The sequence below is a fragment of the Hoplias malabaricus genome, chromosome 4 (genome assembly GCF_029633855.1).
Source record: "Hoplias malabaricus isolate fHopMal1 chromosome 4, fHopMal1.hap1, whole genome shotgun sequence".
NCBI lineage: Eukaryota > Metazoa > Chordata > Actinopteri > Characiformes > Erythrinidae > Hoplias > Hoplias malabaricus.
The window spans coordinates 31,192,036-31,213,736 of record NC_089803.1 but is presented as its reverse complement, the minus strand read 5'-3'; the positions used below and the strand labels follow the sequence as shown (position 1 = coordinate 31,213,736).

General features: G+C 38.9%; 2 protein-coding genes across 17 annotated transcripts; both read right to left on the bottom strand.

Annotated features, from left to right (window-relative positions):
- Positions 1-160: 160 nt before the first annotated feature.
- On the bottom strand, positions 161-3,810 carry lactb (lactamase, beta). Of its 2 annotated transcripts, none has more exons than XM_066669220.1 (6): positions 3,259-3,810; positions 2,911-2,977; positions 2,632-2,822; positions 2,142-2,448; positions 1,433-1,598; positions 161-891 (listed from the first exon to the last, which is right to left on the bottom strand). In XM_066669220.1, exons 1-6 carry the CDS (start codon positions 3,640-3,642, stop codon positions 369-371), a joined length of 1,638 nt encoding a protein of 545 aa, XP_066525317.1. In that variant the 5' UTR covers positions 3,643-3,810; the 3' UTR covers positions 161-368. The 2 variants fall into 2 exon arrangements, with proteins under 2 accessions (XP_066525317.1, XP_066525318.1); XM_066669221.1 differs by having other exon boundaries at positions 162-891; positions 3,265-3,806.
- Positions 3,811-5,747: 1,937 nt separating this feature from the next.
- Positions 5,748-21,095, bottom strand: tpm1 (tropomyosin 1 (alpha)). 15 transcript variants are annotated; one of them, XM_066668039.1, is made up of 10 exons: positions 20,838-21,091; positions 20,199-20,324; positions 19,906-20,031; positions 14,688-14,821; positions 13,437-13,554; positions 13,060-13,130; positions 12,062-12,137; positions 11,498-11,560; positions 11,321-11,390; positions 5,748-6,591 (listed from the first exon to the last, which is right to left on the bottom strand). In XM_066668039.1, exons 1-10 carry the CDS (start codon positions 20,949-20,951, stop codon positions 6,509-6,511), a joined length of 981 nt encoding a protein of 326 aa, XP_066524136.1. In that variant the 5' UTR covers positions 20,952-21,091; the 3' UTR covers positions 5,748-6,508. The 15 variants fall into 15 exon arrangements, with proteins under 15 accessions (XP_066524136.1, XP_066524130.1, XP_066524128.1 ...); XM_066668040.1 differs by lacking the exons at positions 5,748-6,591; positions 12,062-12,137 and adding exons at positions 6,598-10,439; positions 12,745-12,820 and having other exon boundaries at positions 20,838-21,095; XM_066668041.1 differs by lacking the exon at positions 5,748-6,591 and adding an exon at positions 6,598-10,439.
- Between the last annotated feature and the right edge of the window lie 606 nt (positions 21,096-21,701).

Sequence of the window (21,701 nt, the reverse complement as noted above, 5' to 3'; positions counted from 1 at the left end):
TCTGGTGCCCCATGGCTGAGGAAACTCTGATCCATAGCATATAAGCTACTTAAATGTTAACAGATAAAATATTATCTCACAGAAGGACAAGAGTAAGAAATTAGTGTTCATAACATTTTATTTATTTAAAATACTAGTAAATGTATATAAAAATAATTCAAATCAATTTGACAAATACAAAAAAATGGCACTAAAGTGCATTTTAAAATGCATAAACGGCTCTTGCTGACATTTATACCTCAGCACTGTAAACTAAGTACACACACCAACATACTGAAATGAGATGCACAAAGTCTTTGAGGGCATCAGATTTATACATTGAATGAATGTATGTATCCATCTCAGATTATACATCTGACTGCACTCATTTATGCTAACCTGGCCTTCTCAAACTCATAGGCAATCTTCAGGGCAGTAGTATTAAGCCCAACAGACTGCATGTTGGTGATGATAGCCACTACCACTCCATGAGGAGGACTCTCACTCTGTCCTGAAGCCTGTGATGTCTCGCTTGGTAACACCAGTAACACACTGCTGGCTCCCACTGCTCCTCCAGTATGTGAGACATAGTGTCTGCGAACGCGACACTGTCCATACTTCTGCTGCTTCTCCACAACCAACCACCCCTGCGCATACTGTCCGTCCTTATCCCACGAAGCCTCTGTCTTATCCACAGGGGCCCACATTGCTTTGGCTGTCTGAGGCTTTAGAAAACCTGGGAGAAGGCCGCCTGTGTCCTTCAGGTGTGCTATCTGAAAGCTGTACAGCATGGCATTCCCAAACAGCAGAAGATCACCAACAGTGGACAGAAAGCCACCTCCGGCCCACTTGTAGGAGTTGTCCACATAGGGGCAGTTCACTATGCGACCCTTTTTATTGATGTGATAAAATCTAGAGGAGGGAAGCAAGCACATGTAAGCAAAAAAACAAACAAACAAATAAAAAACTAACTAACCAGTTCTATGCTGTCCTAGTTGGATAGAAAGTTATAATAGCAGCAACAACAACAATAAAAATACATTTTATTTGTAACATTGTGTAATACACTTAACATTTGAAGCAAATCTTAAAGTGCAAATTCTAAGAACACATCTGCATTAGAGTCAAATAATTTTATCATCGATTAAAACACATGGTATATTATTTAGTGATTAATCTTAAAGTATATTATCTGCTATTCACGTTGATTGATTGATTCACAAGCAAATAAAATGACACATGTTTCTACGTGGAAGGAATGGACTTGCCCACAGGTTCTTTTGTGATTAATGAGTCAAAAGCCTTTTCTTAAGTTTATTTTGGATGAGCAAACAAAACAAAACCATACAAAAAAAACAACAACAAAAAAACAAACAAACAAACAAACAAACAAAAAAAATACAACCAAACACACAAACTCACCATTGACAATAATAATAATGATGATGATTACCTGGAACGGTTGTATATAATGGGGTCATTCTGATCTGGCACGGTGTTGAGCATGCCCAGCTCCCGAAACATCTTCTGCATGAGGTACAGAAAGCGCTGACCTGCAGCTCTCTCCAGGACAGCACTCAATAGAGTAAAGGCATGTGTGGAGTACAGGAATGTAGTGCCTATAGACAACGTGATACACGTGTGTAACCACGACTTGCACAGGCTTCATTCTCTGGTGAAATGCTTCAAATGGAAACCTTCACAAAGGTTCATTTGTACAGTTTTTTATACACCCCTGGGTATCTGCATTGTATTATGACAGGTCTCTATTGTACAGAAGTTGGACATTAAAAGTATAAAGTGTCAGGCTACAATTTTAGCCAGAACCACAGACTCCATTTATAACAAACCAGTTCATTAGCTTGTTATACTTTAGGGTCTGTACATTTTAAACAATTACAAAACTGCACATTTACTATAATGTAAGCCCAGTTCTCAACAACCGTGGTAAATTAGAATACTCTATAATATTGTTAAACAGGATTTTTGTCAGCAAATTGTCCAAACACTAACACAACCCTTAATGACAGCGTCTGAGATTGGCTTGTGATGCACAGGACATACTGCTAAATTAAATGCTTACCTTTAGTGGTTCATTACTAACTATGTACAAGGAACAAATTACCATATCACTTCACATAAAATTAAAATAAAAATCTTACCAGGCTTGAAAATAAGTGGGTCATCCTTAAAAAGGTCCAGGGCATGGATCACATTCTCAAAGTTGTCTTTGAGGTAGTATTCCTCTTGCTCAAACTCTTTCTTCTTTTGGCCAGCTTTGCTCTTAGTATTGTTTTCCTCCGGTTTGGATTTGTCTTTACTCTCAGCAGTGCTCCTCTCTTCTTTCTTCTCCAGAGGCTTCAGAAGACGCTTTGCTTTCTCCTTGTTTTCTCTCACCTTTTTGGGGTCTTTTTCATAGTGACGGATGCCACTCAAGTGAGACAATAGCATTCGTGGTGTTATAGTGACCTGGTTTAAGGACAAAACAAGACAGACCCAGTCATTATTATTAGGACTTGCCTCTGAAAAAAGACAATTTGTTGCTTTGATATATTTATAAATGTGAAGTTATTGTGAAAATGGTCCTGTGCAAAAGGTAGAAACACTTTATATTAAATTTGCTTTTTCCAAAAAATAAATCTGTATTCTTACATCCTCCCCATCAAACTGTTTTTCTGGAAATTCAGGAACATATTTCTGGACAGGAGCATCTAGATCCAGCTTGCCCTCCTCCCAAATTCGACCAGCAGCTGCTGCAGTTAGAGGCTTACTGATGCTGGCGATTCTCATAACAGTGTCTGGACCACAAGCCACTCTGTTCTCCAAATCTGCATAGCCTAGTCCTTAAAAAAACACCAACACTGAATGGTAATAACTTAGGTTAAGTCAATTTTATTAAATCAAACATTTTACAGAAGTAAATAGCTGTACCTTCACACCAAATTTGAGTGCCATCCACAGATACACCAACGAGCAGACCAGGAGCTCCAACTTCGTCCTGTTATTACAAAGCACGTTTTAGGTACAGTGTACCTTGGTAGATCTATACCACAAGCAGTTAGGTTAACACGGAAAGATTCAGTCTGGACTACTAAATAAATCTGAGCAGAACGTCAGTCTTAAAATCACAGTAACTGTGTGTGCATATATAGAAGACTATAAGAAGACTAACGGTTTGAAGGAAGTGTGTCCTTTTTAATAGACAATTAAAAAAATAATAAAAATATGTATGGGTGTGTGATGAAAGAGCAAAGGAAATTAAAGTGCTTCTCCTGATACCTGTACCTTTATCCGCTGAAGCAAGTCTCGGCTGATTTCTATTGCAGCTCTATACACATTTTTGTTGTTGTGAGGCTTCTGTGTTTTCTCTGGGTCACACTCACAGCCACCAGGACTGTAGCGATTTTTCAATCCCAGAGCTAAAAGAACCCCTGCTCCAAGCCCTAATATCCACAACCATTTTTGTCCCCCGTTGGAACCGTGAAAGGCCAGTCGGGGTCCAGTCACTGCTCCTCTTCTCTGTGGACCTCTCACAGATATCAAGTGTCTGTCAGACTTCAACCCAGCTGTCCACAAAGAGGGGAAAGAGACCGCTTTCTGAGAAGGACACAATTTACACCTGGAGCACAGGAGTCTCGAAGACAAAAATAACAGCTGAGACATTCTTACTGCACGACAAAAGTAACCTCTGACACTGTAAACTAAACTCTGACCGGGCTGATTCCAGGCAGAATTGTTTACCACCCAGAGTTTAAATCGGGTAAGGAATGTAAACGGTCCTGATGCCTCATGGGTAAGTCAGTGTTCCAGTATAAATGTCATTTGTGCCTGATCTGTTAATGAAGACGTATTCATTTAAATTAATATTTTAGTATAGACATCACTTTTATAAAAACAATATTTGCGTTATATAGGGAAAAATAATGTTTCAGATCGTTTACATAGACTTTTACTTTGCAAAAACCTCGAGCACGGCAGTTACAGTGGTTGGTCTTGTCCCAATTCCTGCCCTAAGACTTATGCCCTATTTAAAGTGCACACTTTATGACGCCTTTAAAGGGTGAACCAGAGCCTTGTGGCTCTGAGGTGAACTACACCTAGGACCTGAAATACCGGATTCTGCTCAGTGTATATAAATAATTCACACGTTTTTATGTAAAATATTATATTTAATCGTGTATATAATGCAAAATACAATATATAATACATTCATCATTCGCCGTTAGATGCCATGTGTTAGGGAAAAGGTAAGATTCAGCCTCACGGCTATTTGATGGAGTGATACCCTGTCCCAATTATTAGCCTAAGCCCTTCCTGGAAGTGTGCACTTTGATTACATTGTCGAAGGGTGAGCAAAATGGGCACGGTCGGAGCGTTAACGGCCGGAGCATAATGGGACAATACGGCTTAAACTCGAAACAAAGCAGCTTTCAACCTTAACTTACAGTGTTTTATTAGACGCATATGAATATGTTTAAAATTGTGGAAAATATTATCATGAGTATTTGGAGATGTGACCTACAATTTTTACCTTCCTCCTCCTTTACAAAACAAACAAACAAACAAAAATATTTATAAAATGAATGGCAAAATTATAATTCAATTAAAGCCAACCCAAAATGTTGTGACCACAATGCTTGGTAATATTTTAAGCATGTTTATTTCACATAATCATATTTTCTGTATCTGTAAATTAATGCATAACTGTTATCTGGGATATATGAACAGCACCATTTTTGTATTTGCTAAATTGCCATGAGCTATAGTTCATAGCAATGGTTTGCATGATCCTGGAGTATACATTTTGGTATATTTCCTGATTCCAACCACCTTATCCAGCTAATCAACGGTTTAACAAGCCCTCTCTGAGCTGATGTGTTTCAGCAGGAAAACAAACATATGTAGGACACCAGGAAGTGCAAGACCAAGGAGGTATTCCATGAAGCATGATTTCTTGCCTTCAGTAAGTTAACTGTTTCCCATAAGAAAAGAGCCGAGGGACATTCCTATTTCACAGTCCTCAACTCTGAGCTTATATTATTGCGCTTACTCAGGATTCTGTTTTGTGTAATACCCCTAGGGTTGAAAACCTGTGGTCTGTAATATTTTAACCATACTGAGGTACTGCCACCCATGATGCCTCTGTGATTGCAGTAAAAGGTTACCTGACAGTCTCACAGAAAGCAGCCTAACTTGTTTGCAATTTGTGCTGAGAAGTGTTAGAACTGGTCTTAATGCTGATAAGTTTCTGACCTTGCAGTGTGTGACCTAGTGCCACTTACCACTTTATATGCTGTGTTGTACTGGACTAAACCCAATTACTTGCAAAGTATTTCAGAAATATTTCAGAAGGGGGATTTACGTTTTTCAGTTCCATGTTCTCAAGTAAACATGTTACTTGTGTACCTTTGGTACTAATGTAAATTACACATCTAGAAGTGTCCAGTGTCTAAAATGAAATCAGATTAGGAAATGAAGACCTAGTCGTTTATTTTTGACTAGAAATGACGTCCTCTACTTGAACCTGATAGCTGCTCATAAAGTTATATTTAATACAGAAGTACACTTGAGACACACTTTGCAAGCTTTAAAACCAAGACTTTTGCCAGCACATACACAGTAGTGTAAAATGCACTAAAGTGAGCTGATGCATGTTTGTTGTTAGGCACCAAGGTCTTTCATGCCTGATATTTATTCAACTCAGCAGACCCATTCATAAAAATTGCCCTATAATGTGGATCCGGAAATAAATTCCATGCTTTAGAAAATTTGAAATTGTGAGGATTTATTTATATTTATTAGCTTTGTACATTTTAGATATGACATATAGACATTTAATACATCTACATTAAAATGACTTCAAATGAATGAGGCACCACCAAAATATGATTTAATCATATTTTTCAATTTATAACAAAGACAGTTGGAATTATACAGGTTTTAACATGGGCAAACCGAACCCCTCCTCAACCCCCAAAAAATGCTATTGCAAGATAATGCTGCCTGACATTTTGCACTGAGAAGTTGAGAAAGAAGTAATAAATAGACATCGTAGATGGGTCCCTTTCTGGCCAGGGATATTGCTGGCACATAATTAAAATAGAAACCAAATTAATATGGTATACAGTCCATGATTTACTATCTGAAAGCTACAAATTGCTAGACATTTGTCCTTACAGTAGCACCAGTGTACATATAGGCAACCTAATCCAATGTACACTATGGATTTAAAAAAGAAAACAACAAAAAAACCCTTTTTAAACTTAAACTTGGCTTAAGACCTTATCCATTATTATGTGCATAAACTGAGGATTAAGTGCAATTTTTGCAAACTTTGTTGCTTCCTATGGAAATGACAAAGTGTGTGCATAATCAGAGTAAAACCAATACCAGGATATTACCTTTTAAAAAATATAAGCTGAAAACAATCTTTGTAACAAATGGCACACGTTACGCAATCTCATAACTTGTCAGAAAGGGGGACACTCAAAAGTTACAAAACGCAGACATCATTATGTGTACTGGCCTTTCACATATTATTCAATTCCAATAGAGTCTGTTCCAACATCTGGTTCATATCGAGGTTCTCTTCTTTAGCGTGTGACAGTTTATCTGTTAGAATATCAAGTGTTAGAAGACAACATTAATATTACTAATGAACATTTATGACACGACATGCAATGGTACTTCAAATGCTTTGACTTTCATTAAAAACACTTCTGTTAGGTTTTAAGCACTGCCATATAAATACATATATGATTTATCCAAACAGTTTAAGGCTTGTCCTCTCTCATAGACAGAAAAAGGAACTCAAAGGCAGGCAATTTCTGACTCTGGCACAGGTACTACGCAGAACAAAGCAGTACTTAAAGTGAACACTCTGTCTCTGCTCACCAAAGACATGCTTTAAACAGTGGAGTACATAAGCAATACTGTAAATATTACTGAAACATATATGCAAAACGTGACTATGATTCAGCAGTGTCCTTCAATATAATAAAAATTATAATTCTGATATTAGTATTTTAAAAAAAATCACACTAGTTAGTCCTCATTCAAGGCCACTCTTAGATCGTTTGAGAGAAGTCGGTTTTTCTCAAGTTGCTGGTAGAGGCGGTCTGTGCAGTCAGGAAGCAGGTTAGAGAAAGAGAAAGAGAGAATGAAAAAAAGAAACAACAGCTAGAGGACAGGAGGAAGAAGAGTTAGTTCACAGTTGATGGACTGGCTAATAAGAACACAACATTTACAAAATGGACAGAAGTCTACTGTGGAGTAACGAATGGATGATAAGAAAAGAAACAGGTGACATGTTTTATACTTTAGAAAAAAGGGGAGTGTCCTGACTGAATTTACAATACAAACTGCATATATAAAGAGCCAAACAAATGAAAAAGTGCATTATAAGCATTGTATTCTGAAATCTTTGCTTTAGAAACAAAATCGTGACAGACCCTTGCTCTGCAGACTAATATTCAACCTTAGTGTACACTACTTTTAGCAAAAATAGTTCTATACAATATTAAAACTGGGTCTGTTGATTATTATTGTTTTTGTTACCATCACTGAGAAGATACTGTTAAAATTTAAAGTGGGCATGGATATATAAAAACCACTGACTTTACTAGAGAACCACTGAACACCCTTTAAGAATCTTATCTGCTCTCTTTAGGTGCTTCCTACTGAGAAAATTATAACTGAAACAATGTGGACTCTGACATTATTTCCTCATGAATCAATAAACTGGTTACATTTCCAAACAACAAGTGACAAAACTGCTCTAAAAAAAAAAGGTAAAATGTACTGAATGAGTAACACTGTGTGTTGCAAACTGTCACTTCAGTAAACCGCACTGTTAAATGCAGATCACGACACTGTATTTGTGTGTATGAGATCTGAGACTAAATATATAAAAGTATTTCTTTGAGCTGTTGCTTTTTCCAGCACCTTTTATTATTTATAAGGCTAGTTTTGGTGAGGTATGTGTTTAATACTTTAAAAACAATTCCTGGCTGGAGTTTTAACTTTGCTGCGAGTTTACATGATTCTGAGGCCTAATTTTTTAATCAATAAAGACTACAATCCCAACACAGTTTAGATAAGGCAAGAAAATGGATGTATCCTTTAAGTAATTTCTCTAAGTGTGGCTTCATTTGTATTTATTACACTTAATGTAGTGGCTTCAGTCTAATCTCTATCATACACTAACACAGAGGCGCTTCATGAGACTTTTTAGAAAGCCTCTTTTAACTCAGATATTTGAATAATGAATAAGATAATAATGAATTTTCCTGTATGTAAATACCAGAAAGCCACATTGTATGAAGGCTCTTCCTTACAGACACACTCCAGCTAAATCAACCATCTATAACTGTATTACTAGAATAAAACTACACCACTGTAAGTGAAGCAAATAAAATGCATGAGGTAAATGCAGGGCAGCTTGATTTTATTATAACGATTCAAAAATAAATAAAGCACATAGAAATAAAAGGTGAGGAATGAAAAAAAAGGAAAGGTAAACAGGAGATATAGTTTTACATATAAGGAAGAAGGTTTATTTTTACATAATGCAGAAAGAATCAAATTATCTGTACAAGAGAAGGGAAACTAACACTGATGAACAGAGGCTCACATAAATGAAAGAGAAATAACAAAAGAAAGAGAGGAGAGGAGAGAAAAAAGACAGATATGTGCGGAGAGAATGGGACAGAACGCTGGAGAGAGGAGAATGGTGCCGCTCAGCTGGCGGGAGGCATCTGACAGGGTGTAAACAATTTATCTGTTCAGGGAAGAGGAGTAGAGAGAAGGTGAAGGGCCTCAGTTTGGGGTTGAGAGAATGCACAGCACACACCAGAGGGGAAGACAAGGGGGCACTGCAAACCAGAAGCCACAATGCCCACTGTAGAGGCATTGCCTAAGGTGGATAGAGTTTCACACAGCTCAAAGCAATCTCAGATCAAAGTAATTAAATTGAGAATGCACTCCAGCTCCTTCGATTTTAAGTTATAGAAACTAAATGTGTGACTGATACAAGCTGTTTTTCAAGCAAAGCACTTGCACTGTGTGCAATACCTAATACACAGTCAATAAATCCATATGCATGATTACTAACACAGCTCAGAATGAACTCTGAATACTGTGCTTAAGTAAACCATGCAACTGAAAAACAAACCAAATAAAAGAAAAGCTAATGAAGTTAGCTTATGGATGTTAACTATTGTAATATTGCATCAAATCAATCAGTCAAATGCTAGAGCATCCTCATGTTATATCAAATATGCCTAGCCCAAAAAGGTGCCTCACATTTTTAAAATGTTGCCCTGTTGAGTCAGTTTGGCTCATGAAGTAACAAAATATGTTATTCATATGGCAACTTTAGTTGAAGAAAGTACTGTGAATGCGTTAGTATATATGCTAATGAAAAATTAGGATGAGCAAAACTTGGAATCAGCCAAAGAACCCATGACTGGTGCTCTAGAATTAACTTTATAATTGTGCTTGTGATCATCCTGATGGTACAGTACACAAGTTTGAAAAACAGCTTGAATGATTAAAGGCAATGGAGTGGAACCAAACACAAAAACATCTGGCTGACTTACCTAACAGCACACAGGTCAGTCACAAAGTAGTTTAGTGTACATTGTGTCACCTCAGTCTCAAATACCTAGGTGAACTGTGCTGTAGGTGTCCACTTTAGAAATGGAAGTAGTAGAAGTAGACCATGTTAGTAACAGAAGAGCTACTGTAGAGAGGGTATACCAGGGAGGAAACACACAGGAAGTAACCAAGCATAATCATCACTGAAATGCTTCCCCTTCAGCACTGCTGCATTTCAGAAAACAGCTTACATGCTGTATGTGAGGTTTGATAATGAATTATGCTTGTACATGATCAGAATGTAACCACAAACCTTTTAAAAATTGCATATGGTGCAATTAGCTTTTCCAAAGAATTGATTAGAAAAGATTACTTTTACGTAAAAGTAATACAGTGCTTATAAAAGACGGTACAAACCAGTAGAAGATTAACAGCACTACTATACACTGCTTCCATCAAATCTGGCTTCTCTATTGAACATCTTTACATTTGCTCCAGTACTGACATATTTTACCCCATAAATTCACAACCTTTGCTGCAAATTGTGCAAAAGCACGAACATGCCATAAACTATTAACAGTACTTTGACTAGGGGAGCATTAAGAGAAGCCATTGATCTTCCTGAGTCACAGAGATAGTAGGACATTTTATGAAAGGGGATGGAGTTGGTAAGATACACAGGGATGGTGTGATGAGGAGGAGTTGGAAGAAGAGGGCAACCAGAAATAGGAAGGGTAAGATGAGCAGGCAGAAGCACAAGCAGACACAGCACCGCATGAATTACATTGAAGTCATGTCGTTGAGAGCGTGGTCCAGCTCCTCGCTGATAGCTTTGTACTTGAGTTTCTGGGCATACAGCTCATCTTTTGGAGAGGGGGATGGGGAGAGTTTGAAAGGGGAGTAGGGAAATATGGAATAGGTGGGAAGGAGTGAAGAAAAGGGTGAAGCATCCAGTCCAGCAGCAAGATAGGCCCCAGGGAAACGTGACATACAAACAGATTAAAAAAAATAGCAGAAAAGAATAAAAAGGCAACACAAAAATTAGAATGAAGCAACAGAAGAAATTAATAGAATCAAAATATGAAGGGTGGCTAATGTGACAATAATATATATCACAATACTAATGTGACAACTGTTCAGTGAGACGTCCTCTAATCAGCGACACCTTAAACTGCAAAAATACAGGCCTTTCAAGGTTAATTTACTGAAAAGCCAGTTGCTCAGAGCCTATATAACTTAATAGACAACTTAATGAGGAATCCCTATATCTACTCTACGAACACACGTCCTTTTGATCCATGACTTCATATCATCAGAACAGATATGACACTTGACATAGTGCAAATAGTTCACTCTGCTAGTGTGGCAACATTATCTAAATGGCATTGGGCACATGAATAATCAAATGACTGGGACAAAGGGAGCCAATGAAGATGTCACTATAAAACAAATCAGCCAATCTAATCAGGCAGACTCTGTACATAATCACATTCTAAAAATGCCTCACTGTTTGGTATAGGGCAATAACAAGCTGAAGAAGTCTGCTAACAATAACTTTGTTAAATAAGGTACGAATAAGTCCATCAAAGAACAGATACAGAAACTGAAAGTTCATAGGAACAGGTTTTATAGAACTCAGAAGAAAGGAGAACAGTCTACCAAGGAATGAATGAAAACGTTGTATGTTTTGTAGTATGGATGAGGTCGTTTTGAAATTCTGAGCCGAAAAAGAAAAAAATCATACCTTCCAGGTCATCAATGGTCTTCTCAAGCTTGGCTACTGATCTCTCAGCAAACTCAGCACGAGTCTCAGCCTAAGGTGGCAAGACACATTCAAGTGCTTAGAATACAAGCACACACGTGTAGTACAAAACTACACACCTATGTGTAAAGTCCTCTGATGATTGCTATAAAACCTCACCTCCTTCAGTTTGTCAGTGAGGACCTTGATCTCCTCCTCATATTTGTCTTCCTTCTGTGAGTACTGTGGGAGTAAAACAAGAGCAAATGTCAGCCAACAACCCATCAAACCTGACCACAGAAATACCCGTGTATAGGTCATTGAAAACCAACAATACAAGTTAAAGTATATAGACAGAAGGTCCATAAATGTTCAGAATAGAACATACCTACAAAATCTTAATTTATTGTTCATTTTAATAAACATATTATGAAAAGTAAAGTTAATGCCCCTTATTTTGATCTTGTGCAAGTTAAGCTAATGATGAATTTAGCTAAAGACGGTGGTTTCTAAGATCTGGCCATGGATGTATTGTCTTTTTTCTTCTTCCCTCCCCTCCTGGTGTTTTTTACCCACCTGTGGCAAGTTACCACAACCATTACCACCACTTAAGCATCACTCATTTCCAGATATAGCCAGTTTGATGGATGGCATAAACCACTTGAGAAAACCTATCACATATTTATTCTGGGTTTGGTCTAAAGGGGTAACTTAGGGCCAGGGCAACACTGACAGCACACCTACCTTCTCAGCCTGGGCCTCCAGAGACTTCAGGGTGTTGGTCACAGTTTTCAACTCTTCCTCAAGCTCAGCGCATTTGCTAAGGTTTTACATAAAAGGGAGCAGAACAGATGGATAGGAGAAGAAATAGCAGGAGGAAAAGTAGGAGAATGAGGAAAAATCAAGGGCATAGCATGAATGAAAAGATGATGATAGGAGATTCAATTTAGTTTGAGAGAAAAGGACAAAGACAAAAGCAAAAGACACAAGACAAAGGGACAAGTAAGAAAAAGAGGAAAGATAAACAAAATGAACGCAAAAATGAATAAAAATAAAACAATAATTATGATGAAAGGGAGCCCATGCCCCCAAAACAAAGCAGGAATGTTCCACAGTGACTACAATAAACAGGAAATATGACAGATTCTATGCTACATTATTTATTCATGCATGCTGGGAAATCAATGTGAATGTCTTCAATGTGGAGCATTGAGTTTGCATCATTCTTTCATTAATTTAGTTTAATGGGCAAGCAAATAAAACTGGGAAGCAAAATAAATTAAATAACTAAACAAACAAGGGGAAAGAAAGCCAAAGAAAGTGAAGCAGTGCAGATTGAAAGCAGGGACCAATACTACAGAGTGAGAACACCTAGCCTAATAAGGTTAGTTTGTGTAAACCTAATGAAAATTATTAGTGTGTAGTACCTGTCCTTCTGTTGCTTTTAATGACTTAAAGGATTGGTCCATCTGTTTCTGCTCGTCCTGTAATCTCCGGACACGACTGTTAGTGCATGTGTACAGCACAAGGCCATTCCAAACAGGGAACGCATGCAAGTTAACAGTACATGCAAAAAAAAAGAGGAAGCATTAGGTATTTGCAATAAACGACTAGAAACCGTCAGATTCATTGAGAGCCAGTACATCTCTGGCTACATAGTGCAAGTCTAGGCACACATGCGTGTTACTCAGCATGTCAGTGAAGTAGTATACACCAAGGGTGAAGCAGAGGGGTCTGTTCACCTCTCAGAGAGCTCAGCACGCTCCTCTGTACGCTCGAGCTCACCCTCAACGATCACCAGCTTACGGGCCACCTGCACACACACATGGCATACAGGATTTAGGATCTGTATAGAGTACACAGCTATAGCTTTCACACACACATATACAAATAAACAGCCATGTGACTTGAGTAGGGAAACATGACAATATCTGAATATCAGTATTTGCACTGGACATGTATTTAGAACAATATCCAACGTTTTTCATATATGTTGTTATTATTAGCATCAACATCTTTGCTGTTTCAATTTTACACAAAATAAGCTTACTGGGTATTAAGTCTAAAAAAAAGAGGTGTGTGATTGGGCACAAGGCAGTGGGCCTGCTGAGGAACTCACTTCCTCATATTTGCGGTCAGCTTCCTCTGCAATGTGTTTAGCCTCTTTGAGCTGGATCTCCTGCAGTTCCATTTTCTCCTCATCCTTCAGTGCCCTGTTCTCAATAACTTTCATGCCTCTGTATTGGAAAAGAGAGGATGACATGATGAGAGGTGGAGCACAGCTAAAGTTATCGGTAAAACAAATTAAATATGTACTGATATGTCAAATCAAGTACCTGATGGGGTGTATTGACATTGTATCATATACCATTACACTCTTAATTTCAAGCAATAATTTAAATACATATGCATTAATTTAAATACATTTGCTCAGTCAATTAAAGGGATATTTCATTTTCATAATATTTAATTGCTGCATATATTGCATGCAGCCATTTATGATATACAATTCTGACACTTAGCACCTCTATTTACATACACTTAGGCCGTTATGAATGGACTGTTGAAAATGTCTCCTGCCAACTGCCCAAATATGGGAAAAACTGATATAGTAGCTGAAGTCAGGTCTCTGCACAGAGAGGCTATGTACTATGTTGCATGGCCTGGCTTCACAGAGGGGCTGTGTGTGAGTCAAACAAAGAAAGGGAAACACAGCCTTGTGCCCCTGTGAATCGCTGTTTATTCAAAGCCATGGTGCCACTATGCAAACAGCTCACGTCTGTTGTTTAGACCAGCAAGTGGCTTCACCTTAGTCATGACTTAAAGGTTCCAGTCATAAATGTCCTACAAGCTGTATATGCAAAACAGGAAGTAATTTAAAAATAGGTTTACAAAAATATATAGAATTTTGATTGAAACAAACATGTTTTTACAACATACTTACAAGCTAATAAATGTACTGCCATATTGGCTAGTTAACAGCTGTAAAAATCTGTGTTTATCACACTAACAAGCAGTCATTTTATAAGGTACCAGCTGTACTGTGCAAGCTAGGAAGTGGAGGCATGTTGTCACGTCAATAGAAGCACAAGAGCAGTGTCTGAACACAGTAACCACAGTGACAGAGAGTGGGTGAAAGAGGGGGAGGGGTGCAAAGAGTGCAATAGATCTGTTTTACTTCACTTCCAACATTTCTCATGGCCTACAGCACATACTGCTTTACTAATCTGATTTGCATTGTCCAATACTAAAACTACTACTGTAGAATATTTCAACAATATAATCATTATAGTTAACACATATATTGATATATTAACATATATTGAAAATTCACATTTTCAAATTTACTATGGTGTTATTCTACTCTCACCTCTCACTCTCATCAGCAGCCTTCTCTGCCTCCTCCAGCTTCTGAAGGGCAGTGGCCAAACGCTCCTGAGCACGATCCAACTCCTCCTCAACCAGCTGGATACGTCTGTTAAGAGAGGCTACATCACCCTCGGCCTAGGTGAGAATAGCAAAAACTGCAGTGAGACAGCGAGAAAATGAAGGGCAGACATACAGCAACCCTCCCAACACACACACACACACTAAGATGTGTACATAAAACGCTGATCATTACCAGTAAACATAAGGAATTTGAGATCCTGAGGAACCTGCACTAGATTTTGATGACTGTGCATTTCTTACTAAGCTACTTAGGTACATTATGGTTCAGTGAGTCACACAAAGAAATCCCTTCCCTCGAGAACCTGTCTATATTCCTATTATGCATACTGGCAGTAGTGTTAATGAAAGTGAGTGCACTGGGCTCATTACTATTACTCTGGGAAAGCAACAATGCGTAATGAATAGCATATCCATGGAGAAAAAAAAATTAATTCTGTAAACAGCCAAACTGCTAGGACTGAGCAATTAAAACCTTCCGCCCTGTTGCTAGTAAATGAAGAACATGAGGCTTTGTCTTGTATTATGTGGAAAGGTTAAAAAACTCCTAGTTCTAATTTCTTAAGATTCACTACATCCCACTGACGTAAATTTACTCCAAGTCTAGGTTTAATCCATGTCCACACAACAAAGGCTGACTGATTTGTGAAAACATTTTAACTTTACCACAATTTATATTGGATTAATTTCCAATAAACCATGCTCTGGGTCCTTCTGGTGTGATGTTTGAAAGCTGTATGTAATGTGTATATAAATCCTTATAAATTATCAATCAAATTTCATCTTGCATTTAAAAATGGCACTTATTCTTATGATGTAATAGTGTTTAATTATTTCCACAAAGCTGCATGCTAAAGATATACTATAGGGAGAACACTTAAAAATCCAAACTTTATTTGTGAAGGAATTTCAAAATGAAAACTTGATCACACTTCATGTCTGGTTACAACCTAACTATGTGGGTGGATACTACATGATCTTGTGTAACCAGCCACAACCCCTAAGTATATCAAGCCACTGAAGAGACATTTGCTGAAGGGAATTACGTAAGCACACATTGCATCAATGAAGACATAAGGAACTTGAAAGCAACGAGCATAAACAGATTTTGTCTGTAGCCTGTGTCATCTTCTGGTTTCAGGTCTTAGTGAAAAAGAATCATCCTGCCACTCATGTTTTTATTCAAACTACTGTCAGTACTACTGCAGGTGGCGTACCCACTGTTTCTAACACAGTTAAAGAAAGCTTGAAATTGTTTCCTGTGTCTTGGGCTCCTACATGCATCAACGCAACCTGCCCTTATAAGGCAATTCACTTTGTTAAGAAGGACTTCCACACAGCTTATATCAGCAGCCTTTTCTTTTCTCTGTCACTAACACAGGGAGTCTGAGTGATAACAACAGAATACAGAAGTCAGGAACAACCCGATAAATAACCTGTTTAAAACAAAAACAAAAACATAGCACTCCTTTCTCCCTTGGTTATGAGTTTATTTTCCCCTAAATACTACCATCATGATTTTTTTAACCTAACATTATTACTACTAGCCTAGAAGACTTTTCAATTAAACATTTTTTTTTCAGATTGTTTAAAAATCAATAAGGTATTTTCATTTTCAAACTAACTGCAAATATGTTTTGACATTTGAGGCATTTCTGTAAGATAAGTACAAATACATTTCTATAAAGATTTGCCTTAAAGTTGATTTCTAAAAACATGACTCGGCCAACGACAGACCACAAGCAAAACCATTAAAGCCATTTGCCAGTGCAAATTAACATGTGCCTTTATTCAGTGCTCTACCAGCTCTAAATAATTCTCCAATTAGCTGTACCTGGAGAAGGAGGAATTCTAAATAACTGTTAGAACAGATAAGAGGGTCCCTATGTTGTGGCCATCACTATGGCCTCTGCTTCACAGATGCAGCTCCTCTGAGGCGTCACTCATTGAAACTGACAGTACCGCTATACTGCAGCATCGGAGAGAGAGGGAGAGAGAGAGAGAGAGAGATGCAATTTGCCGTTCTTACAGTTTCTCTGGCTTTCCTCTCCACGCTCAGTTCTGTCTGCAGTTTCTCGGTTCTCTCCTCCGCTCCGTCTGCCTGCTCTTGCAGCAACTTGATTTTTCGCTTCACGGCCTCAAGCGAGGTTAATCCCGCCATCGTTAGTCACAGATAGAGAGGAAAGAGCTGCTGTTTTGGTGCTAATAGACAGGAGAGCAGAGCGCAGTAACGCTCTGTTCAGAAACCTCCTATCTCTCCTCTCTCTTCTCAGCTCTGAACACGGCCGCAGCGCACACAGGAAGTCTCCTCACTCGCGCTCGCGTTCGCCCAACCAAGCACCAAACAACACGTCACGCCGCGCCGCCGTCATCACGTGAGAAAATAAAGCTCAATCAGCCCACCAGCGATCACTGCCCGAAACATTTACTACTGCAGTCAGAGCTAGTGTCGCTAAACTGATGCTCCCCAGCGGCAGTCGTACCCCATCTTTACCCAGGAATCTGCATCTTTCCTTTACTTTACAAGACACTTAATAATATTGTGCTGCAAAGTCATTTAGTGTGGTTTGAGGTATAAGATGCTTTATTCTGCAGAAATGTATTGAGTCAGAATGTTTCACAGTGGTGGTTGGAACCAGACCTCTCATGCCTCTAAAAGACACAAATATTATTACTATTTTTTAAATGGCGTCTCTTAAGGTTGAAAATGAAAGTTGAAAAGACGTCCAAACACAGACATTGAAAAGACGACTATTAGACGTATTTTGGACGTCCATTGACGTTATTAATTGGTCACCACTTAACTAACTTATTAGGACGTCCATTGACGTTTAAAATATGTCCTTGACGGACAGACTACTTTTAGACCTATTTTGAACGTCCAGGTTTACTGGGTTTATTCCTTGTTTACTGGGATTGTATTATAACGTCCCCTCCCAATCCCTTAAACGTCATCTCTGTTATTTAATATACACATGTTTACCTTTGAAGTTACCTTCCAAGAAAAACATCCCCTAATGCCTTAAAGGTTGTTTAGAAGTAAGATTAAAACCCTTCACTTCAATTCTGTAGCCTACATTGTGGATCTATGAATACGCGTTTAGTCCCAGCCTCCATCTCTACTTACCACTCCATCACTTGGAGCTCACAAGCCCCGCCCCCAGGCCTGATGGGACTGGTTCCAGTTTATGACAAAAGAAAACCTGACTGTTTAAATTTGTCCATTCGATACCTCTTTGGAACTCTGCAGTTTCAAAACAGAAATTGTCAGGTATAGTGCTGAAAAAACACAACATTTACAGATTAACAAGTTGAAAACATGATAGCCTCCATTAATGACAGAGGTATATGCAGAGAGTATTGTACTGTAAAGTTGTTCCAACACAAAACCTATTTTTATATTTACCACTATCAACAATTATTAACATTAGTATAATAGTGGGACGTTAGAACAAATTAAAATGCCATTGTGTTGCTGACATCGTGGCCCATTGTTCCATTGTCCACAAATGTAAAAAAAATTGAGTCCATACATTTTCCACAGTATTTCATTTCACTTCAAACCACTTTGAATGAATTCCCCTTTAGCACATGTACACAAGGGTCCTATTATTTAACAATTGACTTGAATCGGCTGTGTGTCGGGGGCTCCGTGATACAGGGCAGTTTGCATTAAGTCCTATACTACAGAATGCACTACTACTGGTCGCACACTATTTTGAAATACCATACACCATGGTAGTACGCGGTGTTGGACGCAGGCCAAGGGACTGAGATCACCTGCGCTGACCCTACCCTAAGCTCCTTTTAGCCATCCCACCTCCTTTTTCACACCTGTATTGATCCGTCAGTGGGGGTTTCTCACGTGTTAAATTCGCAGCAGCTGTGTTACTGTTTGGGTCTGAGGAAAAGGCTAGGAATGTCGGACATGGAGAAGTCTTGCTTTACTGTAATAAATGATTGAATGAATATATAGCACACTCTGCTGGCAGAATTTAGAATTACAACAAATACAACCTACTCAAACGTAATAGGCTTACACTATTGCAATTATTGTATTAGATCAGGAGGTGGCGCCCAAAACACTAAACTTACACATAACACTCTAAGTGATGGATCTTAGGGGAATTATCTAATGAGTTCGGGGAAGAAACACTGGGAGCATCACCATATGGGATTCGGATACAAATTTAATTTTTAAATAATCACATTATGTTACCCAGACCTATTTTTTACTATCTAGTTATGAAGAATCCCATAATAATAGCCTGAGCTATTAAAGTAAATCAGATTTGAATTATCTTGTTAACATAGTCTATACATGTCTCATGCAGAAAGCTCTTTTAATAGTTTTTCTTATTTAAGCCTCTTTATCCATTTGAATTAACAGTGTGCATGTCTCGTCTGAGGCTCTATTTTGGTATTTGGATTGTGTTCATGCTTTGAGAGGAAAGTTAATAGAACACAAAGGTAAAACCATTATTTGCACACAAAAACCTCTACATGTTTTGCACATCATGTGTTACACCATCGGAAGTGTGACAGAAATGAGAGACTGGAAGAAATACACAGAATCATCTGAGGCTTCACTCATGATCTCAAGGGGCACAGCCCAAGGAGGAGAGCTGTGTCTTTACCATATAAAGCACTAGTCTAAATTTAACAACCTCCAGTCTTCCAGCAGCCTCGGCTTCACATCCTGCAAATTCCAGCTCTACTGAGTGTGGGATTTGTTTTCGAGGAGGCTTCTCCGTGTCTAAATAGATACTTTATGGCTGATTAGATATTTTATATACGACTTTCTGCTCTGTGAGGTCTTGACGTCCAGCTACTATAAATCTGAATGGCACCTCTGCATCTGACCAGCTTTAAAACTCTGGTAATATAATGGGGCTCTAAGAGATCCTTATGTTCACTGATACAGTCAAGGTGACATCTTGGGTGATCAAACGTGTCACAGACCTAAGTGAAAAGACACAATATGGCTGCGGATACCAACGTTTGTGAATTTTAATTGTCTCCTGCTATCAGGGTTTAACCACAGTGGTCATTTCACAAAGGTTTGACTAGGGAAAGGGTGTGACAGGGAGAAAAGTGGTGTGTGGAAGCAGTGAACAGCCAGAGAACGCATCCATACTCACGTCTGTGGCTTTCTTCTCAGCCAGCTCCAGTTTCTCCTGAGCATCTTTAAGAGCCTCAGAATACTTGTCCAGCTCATCCTCTGTGGCCTTCAGTTTCTTCTGCAGGGCTACCAAGTCATCCTCGAGCTGAGTGTGTTTTCATTACAGCGTTTGTTGGTTTGTTTGTTTTCCACAGCGGTGAATAGCAGGAAAGCGCAGTGCATGACAGTGCAAAAGGCAGACAGGGAGACAAAGAGAGGGAAAGACAGAAGGAAATGTTAGGAGAGACTTGAAAATAGGCACATACAAAATACCTTAGTGGCGACCTCCTCTGCAGTCAGCAGCTTTTCTTCAGCCTTTTGGAACTCCTCAAACACTTTATCGCGCTCATCCTCGGTTATGCGCAATTTCTTTTCCAGCTCTCTTAAATCATCGTCCAGCTACACATGCATGCAAATGACAGTGTTCATCAACATGGCACAAGTATGTACAGTTATAAACAACTCGAGTGTCCATTCACTGAAATTAGAGAAACATGTGTGACCCCTGTAGTAAAGGGGTGTGTGCATTTATAACATTATTTAAATTAAACTTTAAAAAGTTAGTCGCTGGGCTGCCTTATACTTTTGTGTTCATCCAACTTCTAATAACATGCTGACTGAATTTTTCAGTGTCAGCTTATTATTAGCCTAGAATGCAAGGTAACATTTTTTTTCTACTTTAAACGTTACTGTATAAGTAGGGGGCTAACAAAGACCGGTGGAACAGGCTTACTGTGGTCCCATTGACACTTGGATGGAGTTAGGTTATACATCAGCACCAAAATGACCACAATCACTATCTTCCATCTTGTGCCACTATAAATCCACTCAGACAGGGTAATCCATGTACTCGGAGAAATGAATAAGGCACCAGTCTCACTGTGTTTTATGGATAATTTATAAATCCCCGACCTGTTTGCTCCTGTCCTCTGCTGCCTTCTTATCTCCCTCAGCCTGCTCTGCTCTGTCCAAGGCGTTCTCCTTGTCGAGCTTGAGCATCTGCATCTTCTTCTTGATGGCGTCCATGGCTGCTTATTTGGTTTGGCTGCACGAAAAGTCCCAGGAACCAAAGGGAGACTGAGGAGAGTGTGTGAGAGAGGTGTGTGGGCCGGCTCTGAGCTCGGAGCGTGTGGCCAGACTGAGCGTTGTGCTGAAGTGCGAGCGGCTCGCTCCGTCTGCTCCGTCAAATAAGTACTTAGACAAGGGGGGGCCACGAATTCCTCATGACATTCAATACTTTTTTGGAAGCGGTCTCTGCGGGTTCCCGCTTCGTGCCCTTGGCTTTTTTTTTAAGGATCCGAGTGGCGATTCGCTGCCGCCAGACATTTGACCGCGCATATGACTATATATGGGGTGTGTGATGTTAAAGAAGAAAGCCAAAGCCCTCAACACGCTCCTATTTCTAACGCTGTAAACTCTAAAGCACTGTGAAGAAAGAAAAAAAGAGAGAGAGACAAAAGGTTGATGGGAAAAGTTTCTCTTCGAGAGGGTTACGGTTAAAAAATGGTCGTTACTATGGAAACGCACAGGAAGCCTACAGGGCGTATGCTAGCCCCGTTTAACTTCACGCTTTTGTTGATTAAACAGAAAACAATGATAAAGAGAACGCCAATTTTGGTACACATACTGTTTTTATGCCCAATTTAACGTATTGCGGCCTGTTAAATGTGTACTAGCTTTCGCTAGCTACGTAATAAGTCACTTTATCGATTCAACAGGAAAAGTATGACAAAATATTGTCCTCCTGCTGCTGCGAGTTCCCCTGTAAATCCTGGA